The sequence below is a fragment of the Dicentrarchus labrax genome, unplaced genomic scaffold (assembly GCF_905237075.1).
Source record: "Dicentrarchus labrax unplaced genomic scaffold, dlabrax2021, whole genome shotgun sequence".
Lineage (NCBI taxonomy): Eukaryota > Metazoa > Chordata > Actinopteri > Moronidae > Dicentrarchus > Dicentrarchus labrax.
In genome coordinates, this window is record NW_026136702.1 from 6,150,501 (window position 1) to 6,171,902 (window position 21,402).

Genomic DNA, 21,402 nt, shown 5'->3' on the forward strand with positions numbered 1-21,402 from the left:
AATGGTAAGATGATGAATAAGCTTGAGGTCATTTCAAAAGTCTATTCAGTGCAGGAAATGAGCAACTATTATGTTGCCTTTTGCTAATTTAGCCACTGAGAAGGTTCAGGTTTCTGTCCACACTTCATTCTGTGAAATTAAGGGATCACTGCCCCACTTCCTCAAATGTTGGCGCAAATGTTGTCTGCACGAACATTGACCGTTGTCACAGGTGACTAATAAGTATACAGTACATTTGATCCCATTGTGTTTCCAGGGTTTTGTTTAAGCCATTCTGGGTGCTGAGTAATATTATGTGTGATATTATGCTCTCAATGGTGGCCTTTGTGCCATCCTGCATTAGCACTGCCAGACCTTGTTTCAGTGAGTAATGGAGGTAGGAGAGAGAAATGAAGTGTGTGTGTGTGTGTGTGTGTGTGTGTGTGTGTGTGTGTGTGTGTGTGTGTGTGTGTGTGTGTGCCCCTTTCCTATTCAGTCACTTATCAAGGGATCTTGTTGAGTCTTGAGTGTGTGTTTCTTGGATATAATATGATAATATGCTAAAAACAAAATCAATCTATCCAAAAAAGAAAAATCTAATCAAATAAACCTCTTGTGATTTTTTTAAAAGTCAATTGAAGTTAGTTAATGTGCGCACATCAAAACATTAGAGCACACCCTGTATTCATTGTTTATAGCATATCGCACAAATCAGACAGGTTGGTACAGAGAAATGGATAAACAGGCTCAAATTTCTTCCATGACAAGGCACATTTATTTTTAGATTCTTACATATAAACAAAAGACTGGCAGAGAAAAATCTGCTTATATTTCAGTCTTCAGTTTCACTGAAAGCACTCTTCTCTCATATTGTTGTGTAACTCTTGTGTAAATTATGAAATACATAACACAAATACAAATGCTATAATTAAGGGCACAGATACAAAGCCTTCTTCCTACAGGCAGTCACCAATAAGTGCAGGCACAAAGCTGGACCTTGCAAATACTTTAGGATGCTTTGGCATCCCTGACATCTGCAAACCCCTTAATACCAATCTATGGACATATGGCAGTGCACATACCCTGCCAAATGTTGACAATAATGAATGATGTTTTACAATCCGCATTAGACTGAAGGCTGTTAGACGGCCTGTTGTTTATATGTCAGCCGCTGTTAATTACTCAAAGTTTTGGCCTCATGTTGAAGACATGCCAAAGACAAAGGGAGCTATACTGTTACAGTAGGGCTAAACACAGTAAAACAGCGGCTATATAAACGATTGTTACTCACTTAAAAGTCTTTTTAGATAACTTGTCTGTTAGAACCCTCTGAATCTTTCTTTACTTCTTCGTCAATAAAAGTTTAAGGATTTCTCCCTGGTCCCATTTGTTTTATTCATGGCTATTTCCAAAAAAATAAACACATTCCCTTCTCATTCAGCCATGGCATGAATCTGACTAAACGTTTAGCCTGTGCTCCCTCAAAAGGGTCACTGCCCTTCCAAAAGATCAGATTTATGCACCCTTAAATGGAGGTAATTTATTTGTGTTAAAAAACTTGGTCGTCATTCAAATATGGTTCTCACTCTGCTCCCATAGAGGTAGCCAGCAGACAAACTCAGACTTGCCTCCAAGTCTTTGTCTTCATAAATTTCTCCCATGAACTGTGTAAACTACAAATTAGTCATCTCATGACCCAATCAAAAACAATCACAAACCATTGTAACTTGTAACTTGTTGGCCGGTATTTCTTTTAGATTAATGATAGAATGATTCATAGCATGACAGAGGATAATTTCTTCTGACTGACCTACATGCTGACATGAATAAATGTTGGTTGACCGTGTCAGTACTTGCTTAACATAAAATTGTATGCGGTGAAGGAAGTTAAAGGAGATTTCCTGCAAAAAAAAAAAAAAAAAAACATTCTCCCCCAAGAATCAAACTGACAAAATGCAAGCTGACAAAGCAAATCTTTTATGGAAGGGTTATGGTGTCAGACAGAGTTTACATAAAATATTCTGATGCTTTGGACCTCTGTCATGTCTCTAATGCCATTGACCTGTTGGCAAGCTTCACCTCCTAGTGCTAACACTTCAATGAAAACCTCATGAGGCCACGGTAAATTTGTCCCAAAGAAAAGATGTCCATGAACAGTGCTGATCGTGGTGAGGCCCGTGACTATTGTTGCCATCTGCTCACTATTTTCTCTTGCAAAGAAGATAATTGAATCTGAAATTACTTTTCTCTCTTGGTTTAAGAGTGAGGGTCTGTCACTGAAGTCTCCACCACAATGGTTTGGGGCCTTGTTTGTATTCTTTATAGAGCTATTTCCCCCCGGTTGTTTCTTACAACATCTGCCCTTAACCCTCCAGATCAATATGGACCATCTAATCACCTGCCACACTTAATTAAAACCCCATCACTGCCTTTATAAGAGGCATCAAAGGGCACCGTACCCAAAGGGGGTCATGCAGATAAGACTTCAATGGTGTGCTTTGCAGGGCCTTTACACAATAGAGGTTGCTAAAAATCTTTAAGCTGGTTTGGTGAAAATAGGTCAGTGTTGGCAGCTGTGGGTAATGTGTCCCATGCCTGGCCTGTGGTCCAGCATGCTGCTCGCCATATTTAACACCCTTTGTGCCATCCTATCGGCACTAATCTGTCTTTTCACTGAGTGTTAAAATTAATTTGCAGTGATTTCTATGAGGGCACAGGCATCGTTAGGAAACCTCAAAGGGGCAACAAAATGGACAAGTTGCCAATGGTCGGCCTTTGTCCTTGTTCTGCCCCTTTCTAAATACCCATGACAGCAGCTTTGAAATGCCTGCCTGATGAGGCTCAGATGCTCTGGCTGTGGACATCACAGTGACCATACTTGTCTGGCTGTGAAAAACATCTCATGACAAAGACAAACCCAGAGCAGCAAACAATACCACGGACAGAATTCCAAAACTGCCCGAGTCAGAGTCCAGACCACATTGCTCAGTGATGTATCATGATAATCCTTGTTGGCTCTGAAATTACAGATAAAACTTAATTTGATTTCACTTTATTTCCTCAAAGCTATCTCAACAGTGCAAGTCCCGAAGGAGAACATCAGTGAGAGGAGATAACCGTATCACCTCGGAGTGCTTGGCATCTACACAAAATGGTGTTCCCATGGGAAAATTGTAGACACAACTGTTTAGTTGAAGCTTTCCAGTGGTGCTCATAATGCCATTAATTGTGTTCAGGGAGAGTTGGTGAAAGGGCTAGCCACGGAGAGCCCCGGAGGAAGCCACATCTTGTAAAGCAGGTTTGTGTGAGCTCGCTGAAGTCTGCTGTGCTGTATGGAGTCAGGGCTGTTGTATCCCTGCTTCTCTGGCTCATATCTTCTGCCTTTTATTCTTTCTTCCTCTTTTATCTTTCTTTATTTAATCTATCTCTCTGTGTTTATCTCTCTCACTCTCTCCCCCTTGCACATAAACAGTCTCTCTCTGTCTCACCCCCGACCATAAAACAAGAGGGGAGAATTAATGACACAAACATTTTTGACGTCTGCAGGAGTGTGGGCCCCTTTTTTCTGTCAGCCTCACTCTCACTCTATAAAAAAGATAAACCTCTAAACTTCAAGAAGAGAGACGGAACAATTGGAGATGGAGAGAAAAAGAGAGCAAAAGAATAAAAGTGAGAGGAGGCCTGTTGTGGGTGTGGTGGGAGAGTTCCTCTCATCAAATTAAACTTCAATCCCCGTCAAAGACATACTTAGATTCCAGAAAGCCAATCAGCCAATCTAAGACAAATGATTTTGTTGAGCTTTCCTGCCACACTGGGCGTGGGAACAGAACAGATTCTCATAAAAAAAGAGCCTGTAAATTATTTCCCTCCTGCTTCAAAGTCCTGAACAACAAAAAAGGTTTGTGTTTATGTGCGGTGTTTTTGTGTTGTTGTCTTTGAGCCTGTTGGTCTCGGCTGGTTTCTACTGTGCATGTGTGAGTGTAAACAATATTTGGGATCTCCAGCTGTCCACTCACGTGCAACAGTCTGAGAGTCAAAATACAAAAGGATGCCGTCTTTCATTCTCGTAGATAAATAAAACAAGGGTCATTTAAACCAGGGGGGTCCTGTTGCATTACGCTTTTCTTGAGGCAGCGTTTTGATCAAAGTCGTTTGTAAGACCCCTTTCCTCTCCTTTCCCCCACGCGCCACCCTCCCAGCCTCCCACATCCCACACTCCAACCCCCAAACCACGTCTGCCTTGCTGCTGCTAATCATTGGTGGTCTCCTGACTGCCAACAGTAATTGATTAGGGAGCATAGGACTGGTGGGTGAGGGGGGTATGGAGGGGAAAGTTCAACCCAGAAGTTCTCAAGGTCACTGCCCTCTCCTTCCCCCCACCGAACTCCTTTTCTCATGCTATTAGGTATCAGCCACAGGGGAAACTGCAAATATTTGGCACACTTGGTCCAATTTTCAAGAGGTTTGGTGGTGGCGAGCACAAACAGAAAGATCTGCATAAGCAAAATGGATGCATCTGTTTAAGTGAACCTTGGTGGTGAAAAGGCTCAATTCGTGATGTGTTGATTTATCTGTTGAATCAGGAACTCAACATCCTCGGTTGAATATGCTTATTTTTGTAGACCCCCCTCGCTGCTCTAAGAATGCCGCCGCGTTGTTTGGCCCTCTGCGGTTGCTCAACATCCTTGATGATATAAAGAGGGTTGTGAATGTTATTCTGAAATAATGACTACCTCCATTCCTCCTGGTTTCACAGGAAGAGGTGACATTCCTTGCCTCTGGAAAGTGACTCATGCTGCTGTCTTGTTTAGTAAATGCAATTACAGGCTGGTTAAAGCATTCTTCTCTTCTGTGAATTAGAGCAGAGAGAAAGCTTCTATTTCTTTCTTTCTTTTTTTTTTTAAGTGTGTGTGCCTGTGTGAGATCTCTCTATGGCTAAACAGGGTCATGTTCACCACAGATCCCGCTGCTGACTATGGATCCAGAGTCTTGATGCTTATGGAAACAAGACTGTCACAGGAAATGTTCAACATGTTTAACCGTGCTGCAACTGAGCAAGAGGTGAGGGTGTTTTAGAGAGGAGCCCTCCCAGAGCTGAGGGCTGGTGTTGATGTTGGCTGCACGGCCATCTGGGGGCTGTCCAGAATCTACCACTCTCTGGTAGTGAGACCAGAAAAAACACACTCAGAGCATGCTCAGATACTCATGGACCTATGTCTGGACATGTAGACTAACTCACCAAGTGCACTGAAGTCCAGTGATGTAACTACATGAATGCATGGAGAAAGTCAAATAAACTTAATAGGCTAAGTTAAAGACAAATAATTAGAATAGTTTAAAATTTACATCGTCACTCCGAGAGTGGAGACTAGTGGGTTTCTATGTCTGTCTCAGTCATCTCTCCCAGAAATGGCCCCAGGCTATGGCAGCTGTGAAGCATTCATCTTTGTCTGCTCTGTCACTTACACTGTCTCTCAACATTTATCATAAGGAACTAATTTTTCATAAATCTGCCAGTGAGGTCGCAGATTTTCAGCTAATTTCAAACATATCCCATATAAAGGAGATGGAACATTAATCCTACATATATCTTTTCGTTCCCCTACCGCTTATGTATATTCAAACAACATGTAAAAGGGATTATGACCAAACTTGATATTCTTGCAAATACCAGATCAAGATATCATGAAAGCTGGCCTCACTAGACTGCGAATGAAAAGCACTTGTGTGGTTTAACTTTATCCAGACTTGTGAATACCAGAGGAGGTCTTTCTAAGAAGTGGTGGGTTCTGGTTTATATCCTGTCAGTGTTGTGCATCTGCTCTCTACTGCCCCCCTTTGTTGGCCAAACAGTATTGAGCAGGATTATGTCACAGACCCCTACTTTCCCCCCTTTATAATATTGCACAATGTTTTAACAATGTGCACTTGTTCTCAACACACTCAATCATACAATTTACATATATTATATATATATTTTTCTTCTCTTGAATGCCTAATTCTAAAAATGGTTTGCAGCTGTTTTTAAGTGGAGGGCAAGTTTTCTTTTTCTAAGGCAAATGTACTATACCTCTCAGCTTATGTCTTGGCCTTTTAGCTTTGCTGTGTCACGTTCAAATGTGAAGAAAACTACACCAAATTAGTTTCTCATCTATCACTAATTCTGTGGCCATTTCAGATCATCTTTTCTCCCAGTGGAAAACATCATGCGGGTCTCTGAGTAACATGGGTATAAAAGCACTCCTTTTCACTCCACTACAAAGAGTCTTCAGCCCTGCACTAAGTCTGTCAATAGTCAGCCGCCCTCCCACTGAAATCACCTCGAGGTGATGTAATTTTGCACCTAGCAACAAAGTCTCTCTGGAACTTTATTACCTGAAAAGCTCTCGGTATCTAAACAAATAGAATGAACTACTTTCATTTATATCTGCTGCCAGTGTGCAAAAATTATACTACTGCACGCCAACAAATTGTTTAGCCTAATTTGAGAACAGTTACTGTGTCTGAGGTCCCCTTTTATTTGGGGAAAAATAGTCAGTGTTGTTAAGAAACCTTTTTTTTTGCAACCTTTGTGGTAGATCTTAATTTAAACATAGCACTGACTTTTCCATATGAGTGTGAGTAATATAATGCATTGGCACTTTTATGACAGAAGCAAGACATGTAGAATAACTTAAAAATCCAAGGAAGTTAATCTGGATTTCATAGCAGGTAAGCCTCTTGGCTTTTGAAAACTGGCTTGCAAACACAGGATTTCTCAAAGGGGATAACCTGATGGGGGTAGAAATTGAAGAACCTGAGGAAAGTAATGTTAGAGAAACAAACAGTAGCAGCTTCCTTTCACTCCAAAGGGAGACTGCAAGGTGAGAGGTGGATACTGGTGGAGGAGTAATTATTCTCATCACTCTAGTGTCACTTCATGGACGTGAGAAAAAACCACGGATATCATCTTTTCATACAAGCCTTCAATGTGGGTGGTGTGGCAAAATGGTTTTAAGCTGATGCTGGATGACTTATCATGTAGCAGAGAACAGGACTGGGCCTGTGGAATGAAGGAAATGTTATCTGATGCCATGGGGGTTGTATGAGCCAAGCATCCGCCAGCCCATATTCTCACCTGTTTCCATACATGCTGTAAGTCCCCGACAGATGACCCACAGAGAAACTAAACACTGACTTGTAATAATACAATCATATGAACATTCATGCAGGGACAAGTGCACTAACACACACACAGACTGTATAATCATGAGTGATTTTCTTTATTATCAATTTACTTTTCTTCTTATTAGTTTACTGCCAAGATTTTATTTTGGCAGGGTATTTCTATCTTATTAGAGCCCTTTGTAACCGGAGCTGTATCTACAATGATACTGCTTAACATATCAAAGCCTTGCATTCATTTCAAGTGCTCACCTGACCCAGAGAGCATGAATTGATGCATTTTTTTTACTCCTCTCCTAAGCAACCCATGTTGCAGATGAGTGTTTGTGTTGTGTGCAGATACTGTGGATATCTCAAAGGTGTGGAAGGTTGTTTATCTCCTCGTCAAAGGTTTATCTGATCAAACTGAAGAATGGTGTGTTTAGCAGTATAGCCAGCGTATAGTCAGGCAGCTATGGCAAGTACAAATGCAGGGAATCAGCGGCCTCGCCGGCACATATGGAGAAAGAGCACTCAGCGTCTTTCACACAGGCTGTTCTGCTGCTCATGCTTGCGGGGTGAGGAGAAGGATTCTCTGCAGGAGCAGGAAAGGAAGATTAATGGGGGCCCTCAGCATCCACACTTGGATCAACGGGGATCAGGTGAGAAGGAGGCTATCCAGATTACAGTGGAAGATCTGGGGATAGTTAACAGCAGCTTCAGCCTGCTCGAGGAGGAACCCCTGACCCCAAGGAACAGCATGGCCCGCTCAGCCAGCTCTGTGTCTGCCTGCCAAAGGGCTCTGAAAAAGAAACGGCTGAAGCCTCTGTCTTCACTCCCCATACAACCCCAAGTCAATCTGGCCATCATTTGTACCAGTGGAGAGGAGGAAGAAGAAGAGGAGGAAGACCCGTTGCTGTTTGAGAGTGGCACTAATAGCACGGCAGCTTCTGGGAGCCTCCTGACACCACCTGTCATTAATCTGATCCCACCCACGCCATCTGACATAGCTGATGATGATCAGTTCTTTGACATTAATTCAGAGGAGAGTGTGGCACATACATCTGGCAGTGATGGTAGCTTTGCTGCTGGTGACCAAGAGAGTTATGAGGAAAAGATGGAGAGTGTGGAGTCAGAGGAGTCCACGGACAAATTCACACTGGCTCAGAATAAGGTCAGTGATGCTGATGGTACAGCTGAACCTGAAGAGGGCCTAAGTGATCGGTTTGGAAAAGAAAGAGAGGCTGTGCCAACCAAGGAATGGGATAAAGAGAAAAAAAAGCCCAGGTTCTTACGTAGCGCCTACCAGGTGGCTCCTCTCCCTGAGTACCCTCAGAAAAGTGAGTCAATAACATCTCCAGTGCTGTTTCATTGAAGCAATACTCTATTTTGGGGAATATGGTTGTTTGCTTTCTTGCTAGGAGAAAGAAGAGGAAATTAATGTCAGATAATTTTCTGTGTGTTTAATAACGACGTAGCTCCATGATAAGGCCTTTCTGACATAGCAACGCCACAGTAGGAAAAATGAAGTTGTAAATGATAAACTAAATGATGTCTGAATTCCACTCAGCTGCTTCAGTTTCAGAGTCCTGGTATTGTACATTCTGCTGGCTCACTGTCACACTGTCATGGCTTACCGGGATACTTCCACACAACAGAGCCATTGTTAATGTTGTTAGTAACAACAACACTTATGACAAAATATCTGCTGTGAAAAATCTCTTGACTTGGCGATGTTGAAACTGTTCTTCTCATCTAACTTGAGGTTAAAAAAAGACAATAAGCATTTCCCCCAGAATACTAGAGCGTCCTTTCTGTTCTTCTTTTATTTCAAATGAAACTGTCCCAATGGTTGTCTTGATTTCTTTCTCTGTCACATAGGGAGCTTCAACACTGGAATAAATCTTTTATCATTTACTGAGCACAACTTGGGTGAGTTTTCATGAGGTAAATTTACTTATTATTTGTATTTAAATCTTTCTTTTTCCATTTAGAGAAACTCTAGGTGAGAGGTTTATGGCACCAGATGATAGATTGTTCCATCCAGCTGTTGAGCTCATGTGTTGCCTCTTCGTTTTGATCTCACTTCCCCATTCAGATGAAATTGCAGTCATTATGTGACATGGCTACAGTACCTCGAACGCCTCCTTTGGGAGTTGCAGAAGTTCCCCTTTGTTGGAATCCCTTTTTAGCCATTGTGTGTGTATTCCCAGTGCATGGCTGGGCAGGCGGTTCCCAGGTTTTGGGTTCCTGTGACTCAGCATGCTCTCCTCCCTCAGTCGTCTCTCAAAGAGCTTAATTTCTTTTCAAACCAGAGGAGGACAATAATACTGGAAATGATAAGCATCACTTTTGCCTATCCATTACATAAATGTGCTGAAAAGTTCTGACTCTAAAACTTTGCTTTGTCGTTAAGTCTGTGTCTGTCTGTGTGTGAATGGTTGTCATGTACCAAACCTAGATTACTCAGTGTCTGTATGTGTGCATGCAAGTATGCAATGTGTTTGTCTGTGCTAACCAGTCAAGGGTGAGAGAACTCACTCGTGCTTTGACTTGTGCTGACTGAGCCAGACTGGGAATGATGTCCATCTCTCCATTACTGGTGATTTCACCCTTTAAGGCAACATCAGGCTGTGTCCCTAAGCCTGCCCAAAATGTCCTGTCCTTCTTTGTTTTGATTGGGCTTTTCCTGGAAGATGCAGACTGTGTGAAGTCTGAACATGGCTGTGGTAGGGTGGGTGTACTGCTACCCTCCATAAGCATTCTCAGACAGCTCTCCATCGTGTCCCTTCTCCCATGCATGGTGAAAGGAAGTCACAGAGCGAGACAAGAAGTGATTTTCTCAGGATTTCAAAGACACGATGTTGTGTCTGAGGTCAGCTAGAGGAGGGTGCTCCTACACATCTTGAGAGACTCGTCGCTGGGCTAGACAAGACAGTTGTGTTTTTGAATTTTCTTAGCTGTTGGCCAGACTTAATGATCTTCTACAGAGTGAATCACAGGCCAGCCAGGTGATGAAGAGAGTGCCAGCTCGCTGCCCCCCTCTTTGTACTCCACTGTCTCTCCAGGACCCAGACAGGATTCCACTGCTGACACACATAAACCAATTACACTGTCTTATCTGATTCTGACTCCATCTAAACTCCTGTCCATGTCAAACCAGCCTTTCAGAGACAGGCCCCTGAAATGAAAAACATGTGTTTAAGAAATTAGGCTGAATTTTTTGTTGGGTAAACTATTTGAAAAGACTACTGTTGTTTAAAGGGTAAAAGGGCGTCTTGAAGCTTCAATATGAGAAGGTATAAAACTTAAAGCAGTTACAACTCAGAACATTCCAACATCTATCACTATCACATCACAGCATTGTGTTGCCTGAGAAAGCTGGGGCCTAGCCTGGATGCCATATTCTCAGCCTCATTCGTCTTGCTTGTTATGATAGCAGAAAAAAAAGATATCTGCTCGCTGACCAAGTGACATTTGGAAAATGTAGGAATATGGGCTTTCTGTGGGAAAGAACTTGGGTTGTCAGAGAAGTATGTCATCAACCAGACGGACATTAGTGTGTCTAACGGGTTGCCAAGCAACCCCATCTAGCTGCGTCCAGTATCAGCACCAGCTAATGCACTGCAAATAGACCTGGTGACCTGTGTGACAGAAAAAGGCTGAGAAGGCCTAAAACCATAAAAGTACAACAGTGGCTTAAAAGGGTGAAAACAAGGACTAAGATAAGACTAACTAGGGTGAATTCTTCATTTATTGACTCACTGTTTCTGTTACTATGCAGATGACCTGAGCAACAGGGATGTAACCTGCTCCGACATGCTGAAAGCTGATCTTGGTCTGCTACCTAACGCCGCCAACATGGACACATTAACTCACCAACGGGTATTAAGACCATGCAAAGAACTTTTTTTCCCAAAAGCTTTTCTCACGATTTCCTTATACTGTACATCACATGCTTTATTTATGGCCAACAGGGCCCACACATGCACCTTTCATGTATTCAAAAGTATCTGCAGAGAGTCACTACACATTCCTGGAGGAAATGTGCTTTATCTGATTTAGACTGTGACTGTGTATTATGACTGAGGAAGCTAAAAATACTTACTGACTGCAAATTGATTTGACTGGGCAAGTCTTATGTTAACTGAAACCTGCATTATATGACAGAGGCAGATAACTCGCTCCTGTAGTCTCGGGGACACACTGACCAGGAGCGCCACTTTCCACGCTTTAACTGAGACCACAAACAACCAGGAAGAGGAGGGGTCGCCACGACAACGACGCATAACTGTCTGTGAGTCTGGTATTATTTTTTTGTGGACAAACAGGATTGTTCTACATAAAATCACTGTTCCGACTGATACATAATTCAAAGATTACCTTACAAGTCTCTGTTTTTTTATGCCTTTCATGCAGCATCATATATGCCTCAGTCTAAGGATCAGAATGGAAACTTCCCTGAGAAGGTACTGTAAACCATCAAAGCAGGGCCTTCAGGGTGGCATCAGCACACAGCCCAGAGCTGCTGCAATTACAGAATATGCTCTGTTTATATTTCCCAGCTCCCTTGATCTGTCAAAGCAATGACTCTGCAAATAGTCTCAGGATTTTAGTCTTTGTGTCCAGGATTTGCCAAGCAAGATTGCTTGTATCCTTAGCGATCTATGTGTTAGCTGAAACACAAAATGGAAAGATCTTTTTTTAAGGCAAATTGCTCACGTCCTGCACTTATTATCTCCATGCATTATCAACTGTTTTATTTTCCTCTGGTATCCCGTCAATTACTGTACATATGAGTAATTTATGCAGCATGTATCTTAAGCAGCCACGCCTCACACTAGAGCCCCTCACTGGGACCCCAAATTAGATAAAATGGCTGAAACTATGGATTATTTATGTAGTTACCTTAAATTGTGAGCTAATAGGGTTTTTCTATAGGTCTCTCTGTCTCATACCATAACAGTGAAATCTTTAATACAAGGCAAACCTCTTACCTCATTTTATCTAATCGCTCCACAGTCACCCTGTAAAGCCTCTACTGGCAGCAGCGAACATAGTAGTTTTCTTCCCAGAGACACCATAAACAGAGAATTTGTGACTAAGGCAACGATTACTTAGAAATCTGTGTTTAGGTTCCCAGTTGAAGTAAACTTTTCTTTGTCCTTTTTAAGTGTTTGTTTATAGTTAAACACACAAATGTGTTTATCTGCTGTAATATGTCGAAACATGGGTATCCAACACAGTCATACTTTGAAAGAATCAGTGACACAGACAATGATGAAGAGCTTTTGAGTTTAACCAGGTTTTGCCTCACTGCCTTTGTCTTGCCGCCTACTAAATAGGTTTTCACATGCAGCATTTTGGGTCTGAATCATCTTTGTGCGTCATGTCCCGCTCCTCTTTGCAATTCCCAACCTTTGCTTATTTTATGTATTTAGAAAATTCGAAAATATTGTATCACATCTCAAAATAATGGTTGAAGAGTATGTTGCTTGTGTGTAGAGCACGATGACATAATTAGAGAGGACATTATACACCATGGTTTTTGCCCATGTAGAATGTGGCATAAGCAGCAGGTATGTAACCTCTCCTTCTCCCCAGGACATGGACGGGAAAGTGGCCAAATCTCTCCGAGAGCTGAGCACAGATGAGGTCTGCCAGTGGTTTACCAGTATCGGACTGCAGAAATGTCTCCCTTTCATCAGAGGTAAAACACATTCTTCCTCTCCCAGCTCTGTGGTTGCATAACAGACATTGCAAATTTGATTTATCTTCACTGCAGATCAAATCAAAACATTTTTTTATCACTGTCAATAAGGTAAGAGGAAGAGGAGATGAGGATCATGTAAGATTAAATCTGACACCATTACCGTATAAATCAAATTTAGACTGCTATATTTTTATAGCAATAGTTTTATGCAATAATAAACAAACTATTCTTAACAATCTCATGAAGTCCATGCTTTGTGTTACAATATTAGGTATTTGTGTCATTAGTTTCCTTTTTGCCCCAAAAAACAAAACAAACAGTTACATCATTTTGTAAAGTCGCTGATAGCTAAAAGCTAATGTAACGCTGTAAAAGTTATTATCTTTGTACCATTAGAGCTACTTACATTTTAATTTTCTGATTTGTTCTACTTTCTGCTTATAAAGACAATAGTTGGATATTACAGGTCCAATTACCACATTTTCCTTTTTAAAAATTATAAAAAATAACCAGCATTCAGTTAGACAAACTCAAAAAACATCTTTATTTGTTTGTCAGGACTTTTTCAAATGTTTGTTGTGGATTATAGATTAAAAGCTGCGGCACATCTCTCTGATTTCTTGAGGTATGTAGGTGTGTGACTAAATGTTTCCTTTTCAGATGCAAAACTGTGTGGAGCAGACATAGCGGCGGTGGACGTAAACACTCTGGACATCCTCCATATCACCACACTGGAAGATAGGGAGCAGCTACTGTCAGCCATTTATAATGAGCTGCACCCTCCCAGCACCATCAGCCAAAGACTCGACTCACTGCTTGGTATACTTTTATCATTACAACATGAGGAATTTACCTGAACATGAAGTATGTCCTGTTTACTGACGTTTCTTTTTTTTCTACAGAATCCCTAGGCCCTAATAATATTGAGACATTCACTGCAAAATTAGTCTCAATGAGCAAGTCCAAGTCCTCTCCGCATGTGAGTTGTCTGAGCATGAATCGGCGTTCCCTCAAGCTCAGGTACAACCTCTCATCTATGTAATGTAAACAACCAAGCAAAAAACATCTTTAATTCTAATCTCTTGGCCTTTTTCCACAATAGAAACAACAGCCAAAACTACATGGTACAGAGGAACTCTCAACTGATAGAGATCACTATTAATGGTGAGTCGCCGAATTGGTTTAAAGGTATAATGCCGTTTAGTCACATTTTACCTTTCTAAAAAAATTTGCCTCTACAATTTGTAATTTGCATTTCACTTATAGTCACATTATGCAGTGTCTATGGTGTGGACATTTCTTTGATATTCATAATCAACACTTATGTAAAAATAAATTAAGCCTTGTTTTACTTCTATATTACTAATAATTGTTGTGTCATGTTGTGTTGCAGCGTCAGAGCGGATAGTTCATCTCAGAACCCCAAAGGAAACAACGGTGGGAAAAATCTTGGATTCTTGTATCAAAATGTTGGGAATGACAGAAGATAACAGTCTCTTCATACTGAAAGAAAAGCAAGGTACACAATACATGATGCACAGTACATTGTGCAGTCTTTATCACACACAAAAAGGCACAATGTATGTATTCATATATTGTACACATGCTTTGATTTGAAGGTTCAACAGAGGAGCTCCCACCAGATCAACAGATTGGGACTCTTCTGACATCGACATCAGAGAACAGACAATTGGAGCTGCACTTGTGCAAAACGGTAACACTAACTTTTGTTTATATGTAAGATACCAGGCTTTACCTGATATGTACCATTTAACAAGATATCTTTTTGTATGCTTTTCTCATCCTAGGCGAAGTCCTCAGGTACTGCATTACAAAATAATCCAGAAGTCAAGAGCCCTGATGAGAACAGCAACATCAACAAAAATGTCCAGGTGAACCAGCCAGCTAAAGAAGAGAGGATCAGGGAGCTAAACCAACAGGTGGACTCTCTACAAAATGTCATCCTTCAGGTCAATGTCTCTCTTCAACTACATCTATGAAAATATGTAACCGATAACTTTTACTGTAACTAACCATAACTGTGAAGAATTTATTAACTAAAACTTTAAAATAAAATCACCACTGAAAACTGATCTTTTGACCCCAAAGGTCCAGGAGCTCCACCACGGCCTGGTAGCATTTTGCTCAGAGTTAAAGAACATGGATGGAGATGTGAATGTAGACAGGCTTGGCTCTGCTGAGCTGAAGCAGAAGCTGGAGTTGGTTCAAAGCCAACTGAACGACAAGAGGCAGAGCCTGCAGGCCCTTAGAGACAACATTAACAACTCCACTGCTCACAAGAAAAAGTAGGTGGACTGTCTCTGTTAATTAGTAGCTTGTTCAACAACGCATAAAACCTTCCACCTTCCAAAGACATAAAAGGCAGTTAGATAAGAGACTCCAAAATACTCATTAACGTAGAATATACTGTATATGTGAGGTCTTGTTGTTTGTATCACTAGCTAACTGAGTTAAAGGAATTGTTGATAAAAGTCAAAGATGCTAAAGCATTGCTACTCCAAGGACAATAAACCATCTGCTATGTTTATTTAACTCTGGTTAAATTTACATAATACCTTAACTACATTATAACTACATGTTTCATAAGGTATGCATGTATATATATATACATATATATATCTGTGACCTTTTTCTTTTCAGGCAGTTGGACGTTCGTCTCTTGGAAAAGATGAAGCTGAACTGCCAAGTTTTTAAGGAGGAAATTTCCATGGTACATCTCAACCGACAGGTGGCTCACCTCCAAAACGCTTTGCAAGAAAGCTATGTTAAGGTACTATTGATCAAATTAAGATAACCTACATTCATGGAATATTTGCACCTCTGCAGTATTTTTAAAGTTAGAGGTCTGGAGCTCAGTCAGTGGAGTTTAATCAACAGCATGTGAAACACAGTTACACCAATATGTGGGAAAGCTGTATGGTCTGAGTCAGAGACTGTTTTGATTGCTAAAAATAAACAGTGAGAAACCTAGATTTGCACCAAAACAACACTAGTTATCGAGAGAAGCATGTGTGGTATGGGATACTAAAATCAAACTTCTACTGAAGAAAGAACAAAGTCAAATTTGGCTTTTTTGGGCTCACCAAACGCTCCCAATGTCTTTAACCATATCAGGACAACTTGTGCAATATAAATATTGTAACTGGTCTTTTCATTACTAATGAAAGCCATATTGTGATGATCACACACATAAAGGATAAATGAATGTACAGAATGTGTGAAGTTCATGTATTTGTTAATTTAATTATCCAACAGTAGAATTAGCACACACTAGGAAAGGTGGGAACAGCTTCCTGAAGTGGTAGGCCATTACTTGACACTTATTATGACCATCATCTTTGATCTTCTCTTCACTGTTCTCCTGAGTGACAACACAATGCTCTATTCAGTCCACTCTGTTTCTTTAAGCTGTGCAGTTAGTCCCGCTGCGAGAATGGGTACACAAGGCTGAGTGAAGTCCTTTGGATGAACATGCACTTTTTCCGAGAAAATGATGTTTAGCGCTGACATCCGAGAGCCTGTGACCATACCAACAATGGAATGTGTGTGACAAAAGCCACTGGGAGAGTGCAATGGAGAAATGGGCCAGCATGTGTAAAACTATCTCCATCTATCCCCGGAGGAGCCCACTTCTTTTTTAATGTGGCTCTTTTATCCCGTTGGAGAAGCCCTAACGAGGTGCCATGAAAGGACACACGCGGCTTCGGCTTTGAAAGGTGCCCCGTGTCACGTTGCCGCCCCGGGGCCACGCTTTTTTAGGTGCTGAGTTTGTGGGAAAAGCAGCAGCGCTAATGTTTATCATATGACCTAATCAGAGTTAACACACAGGTCAGAGCTGTGGAGCAGCCTGGGAACTGATGGAGCTAGTGCTCTAATAAGGAGCAGACCGCCCTGTGTTTGGTCTTGTAGGCTGCCCCAGCATTACAGACAATAAGGAAATATTTCATCATCGGCAGTCTAATCTCCAAGATCTATTGCAACTGGAGAGCATCAATAAAGCAGCTCGAGAGGGAAGGAGAAAGAGAAACAGAGGGAGAGACTGAGAGGAGGAGGGAAAGGACAACAAATGGCGGAAATGATTTTAAATAAGCACTTTAGCTTTAGACAACTCAAAAACTTCAGACGGACTATTAAAGAGGGGAAATTGGAAGAATTACTGTTTCGCCCGCTCTTTAGTCTCATGTTTGTTCAGGATGGATTAAGTTTTGTGAAAAATCTGCCACCTCTTTTCCATGGCAAGCCCCAGATGTTAGGAAATAGATAGGGTGCTTCCAGGTTTTGTATAGAAACAGTTATGATACAAGTTGCAGTTGATCAATGTGGTCAGATTGTTTCTCATTACTTTATCCTCCATTTTCTACCCCAAGGTTGACTGTATAAAGGATCTCTGCTGTTGGATCAGCCAAGGCGTCTGCATTCAGAATGACAGCACTGAATTCAGAACTACTAACACCCATCATTATAAATGAAATGCAATCTCTTCCACTTAGCATCCATGTTGTCTGGCCTGTCAGGGAATCATTTCTCATACTAGGTGAAACAAAGTCCTTTCCCACATCATGTGGTAGCTTACTATGATGGAGGCAAATTATTGTCTTTATGCAATTTGCAACTTATATACTCATTACTGGGAAAAAAGGTGAGCCATTATTTCTCACTGGAGCGACCTTTTTGATCTTAAATAGCAGTGTTTTAATTGCCTACTACTACATTGGTTGTGTCTGGTGTGTGTATGGGATATGTGCCCTGTGTCTGGCCCAGGTAGGGTTGGATTTGATCAGACCTTGTGGATAAACAAGAAGAAAATGAAGAGAAAATTCTTTGGGCTCTTGTGTCCAACATTGAGGGACTATAAGGGAAAATGATGCGCATTAGAGAGTGTTTCTCAAGGGGCTTCAGCTGCATTTCCGCGAATATATCCTGTCTGGCCCACTTGTCTGAGGAGAGAGAAGTCTTAGCTTTGACCCCTGACCCTGGCAAGGCGGCATCTATTGCTGCAAGGCATTCACATGCCATTGGGGGGAGGGGGAGTATGCCAAGAGGCTGGATAAGGGAACATTGGAATTCAGTGGTCAGACTCACAGGTTTTTTTTCTGATCCCTGCAAGCTACTTGTGGTATGATCTTTTCCAAAGCTAATCATTACATCTTGGTGGTCTTCTGGCCTCAGTTTAATATCTTGGGGACTTCTACATAATGGTATCTATTATCGTTAAGCTTTATTCCAAGAAACAAAGTTACAATTTTATCTCAAGGAAGTGATAACTAGTCAGTTTCATGTTTCAGAGGCACAGAAACACACAAAGTTTGAAACTTCTTTGACATCTTTGAGTTATTCTTTTAAAGATGTTCCACTTGGTTACTTTTGAATCTTTTTAGCCCACCAGCTGTTTCCCCATTTCCATTCTTTATGCTAAGCTAAGCTGATCGTCTGCTGGCTGTATTTTACAGTCAGATATGACAGTGTTATTGATCTTCTCCTCTAACACTCAGCAAGAAAGGGAATAAGTGTGTTTCCCAAAATGCTAAATTTCACTTTACTTACTGCAAATATACTATAGGTGAGAATTTATAAGAGTTATTTGATCAAGTTGGACAAAATGAAAGCATGAAACAGGCCTATAAAAATACTACTTGTGTCACATATGATATATTTTACATGAAATTTACCTCAATCTACCACAAATGGACTATGTCTTAAATTCTGAACCATTTGCATTTAACAGGACCGTGCCCTTGCATTTATGAATGTGTTCTTGCTGTTTCTGCATTCAGGAGAAAGCTCAGAAAAAGAGTTTGGCCATCAGTAGCCTGAGCCAGCTGGTGTCACCGCAGTCTCCCGCCATGCTGCTGGTTGTACAGGAGAACCACAACCCTGATGGCCATTATGGCTTTACGTGTCACTACAGAGAAGGCGGCGGACTAGTGGTGGTCAAAGTGGACAACTCTCACCTCTGTGTGAATGACAGGTAACACACGTACAAAAACACAAACCAAGTAATTTATCCAGGCTTAATGACAAAGTTAGTGATAGCAGTATTCTCTCTCATCCCACCAGTTTCTTTCACTCTTATTTTCCTATGCTTGGTAGCTATGGAAACCCATCAGATATTAGCCCCAAAGCAAGCAAACAATGTAATTTAATACTTGGATGCAGAAGAGAGTGAAAAAGAGCAGATAAAAGAACTTCACATAATTAAGCAATTACTGCATTACAACAAGTACATACTTAGATGCGCAGCACTGTCAAACTCGTGAGTATTCACACACACCACACAGCAGTTGACATCCCTCTTTGAGACAATCCTGCCAAAGAAAGAGAGAGAGAACCACAGAAGCTGAGAAGAGTCTTTGAGCCTCACTGTGTGTGTTCACTTATCGCAGCATCTGTGCCAATGCTCTCTACATAGCTAATGAAAAAACACAAAGGGTTGTTATTTCCCTCGACGGTTTTATCCGGGTGGCTATAAATAAAAACAAATGGAGGGAATTTTTAATGATCTCTGTGTAAAGGTGATGTTTTTAATATTTAATGCTTAGTGATTTGTGAATTCTTTGATATTATTTGTTGCTTGTTAAATAAGCATTAGAGAGGTCCTGCCTTTACCTGTAGAGAGGCCAAATAAACATTTGAGTTGAAAGAAAATTATAACATTGAAGTACAGTACACTTTTTTAACTTGGAATGACATGATGCTCGGTTGTATTGATGACATTGTCTCTGTGGCATTTTTATTTATATTATTGGCCTCCTAGACTGGTGGAGGTGAATGGTGTACCAGTGGTCAACTCTACACAGAAAGAGCTGACTGACATCCTGCTGCAGGGACCCAGCGCTCAAATTGTTGTCCTTCGCCAGCCTGTGCCCAGCCTAACCTCCCAGCAGCACCCTCTGCTCCTGCAGCGCATGGTCAACCCTGATCCAATCGGCGCAGAGAGGGATGTGGTCACCATGGAAACCCCTGCACGACGGAAAGTGATGGCCATCTGATGATATGACGGAGAGAAGTAAAGAGACACTGAGAGAGGCAGTGGTGACGAGGATGGTGCAAAATGTTTAGCACTTTTTTAAATTGATATCTGTCTGTAGAATAACCCATAATGTGAAATGTCATGTCAGCTTTTGTTAGTTAGTTATTTACCTCCATATGTGAACATGTTTATTGATTGTTGCCAAATGCCTTTTAGTTAGGAATGTCACATAGTAATATAGCAGTGTTTTTGTTTTTATTTAACTTTTTTTTATTCTAAAGCTTCACCATATGTACATAACTTTGCTCTTGATAGACAGTAATGTATAATCCATATTGTTTCAATGTATGTGCCGAACAATGCCTATGAAAAACATATTTCCAGAAAAAACATAGAACAGAAACAAAGACTACATTCACTTCTTTTTTCCATTTGGATCTCTTCCTGTTTTACATCATATTTGTGGCATGAGGGAAAATGAAAAGTAAAAAAAGAAACACCGGGGCAGATAGAGCTGCTCCACTGGATATGTGATAAGCCTTTTTTTAGCATCCAGCAGAGTAATTCCTGAGGGTATAACAATGTAAGCCTGATTAGGACTCAGCAGAATGCTTCACCTTTTTAAAAGTACAGATAGAACTGGATAGAGTCAGAAAATATGTGACATGGTGTAAAGACACGTCCCAAAGCTTTGTATCCTGTCTGCAAGCTTTCTCCTTTCAGATTAGACACTAAGATGATCTGGAACAGTGTTCAGAGCAGAAGATTTCTTAAAAAATGAGTCATGTCTCCCCTTTGTATGTTGTAATGTAATCCACTGTGCTGTAGGAATAAACCCTTGAGCCCGGAAATGCCTCATTTCTCAGCCTTGTTCTCCCTCGTTAAGTGGCAGTGGATCATGGAAGTCTGACAGAAAGGCAGCACAAACACTACCAAACCCTGACCCAGACCCCTGGGGTCCAAAGAGCCTGAGAGGAGAAGTGATGAAACCAGTTTCGCTTGCCAGTCGATGAGAAAGGTCACAGGTCAGTCACCAATACATTTGTGCATTAATGGTTTTGCAATCAAAGGCAAATGAGCTCCATATAATCCGGATGATGAGAGAGATGGTATTTTCTGGTTGCCAAACAGACCCACAAGGAGGGAGGAGTATGATACTGGCAAGCTGGAGATTTGAGAGACTTAGGAGAGACATGGGAAATTGAAGTCAGCCATGCCACAACATGTTCATTTACCCACTGACACAGATGAACCATAATCACATACCTCAGGAAGCGTAACAATATAGTTAGAACCTATCCAAAACCGCAAAACAATGCAATGGCAGGGTGTAGACACGTAGAGCTTCAGAGAGAGAGAAGGAGAGACACAAAGAGGAAGAGACGGATAGAAATTGACAATGATGATGATGCTCATTGTCAAAATAACCATACAGCAGGGACCAAGGTCAATCCGGTCTATTCTTCCATTCAGCACAGAGAGACAGGGAGAAAAATTCAAAGCTCAGTAAAGTAAAGCCACACAGAGACAGAAGGCAGAGGAGAGAATGTGTCATGGCTGCCTTTATGGAAATAAA

General features: G+C 41.2%; 1 protein-coding gene across 1 annotated transcript; it reads left to right on the top strand.

Annotated features, from left to right (window-relative positions):
* Positions 1-7,582: 7,582 nt before the first annotated feature.
* LOC127351223 (uncharacterized) lies at positions 7,583-20,677 on the top strand. Its single transcript, XM_051378544.1, has 16 exons — positions 7,583-8,462; positions 9,004-9,054; positions 10,907-11,007; positions 11,293-11,419; positions 11,542-11,591; positions 12,727-12,832; positions 13,496-13,654; positions 13,738-13,855; positions 13,938-13,999; positions 14,229-14,354; positions 14,455-14,549; positions 14,644-14,805; positions 14,945-15,141; positions 15,497-15,626; positions 18,631-18,824; positions 19,611-20,677. The coding sequence occupies exons 1-16, from the start codon at positions 7,598-7,600 to the stop codon at positions 19,843-19,845; spliced, it is 2,778 nt and encodes a 925-aa protein (XP_051234504.1). The 5' UTR covers positions 7,583-7,597; the 3' UTR covers positions 19,846-20,677.
* Positions 20,678-21,402: the final 725 nt, after the last annotated feature.

Bases quoted from the DNA above. Each gene is read 5' to 3' on its own strand.
- LOC127351223 (XM_051378544.1), top strand. From the start codon at position 7,598: ATGGCAAGTACAAATGCAGGGAATCAGCGGCCTCGCCGGCACATATGG. The intron at 13,655-13,737 runs GTATACTTTTAT...TTTTTTCTACAG, and splicing joins AAGACTCGACTCACTGCTTG to AATCCCTAGGCCCTAATAAT. The intron at 14,000-14,228 runs GTGAGTCGCCGA...GTTGTGTTGCAG, and splicing joins GATAGAGATCACTATTAATG to CGTCAGAGCGGATAGTTCAT.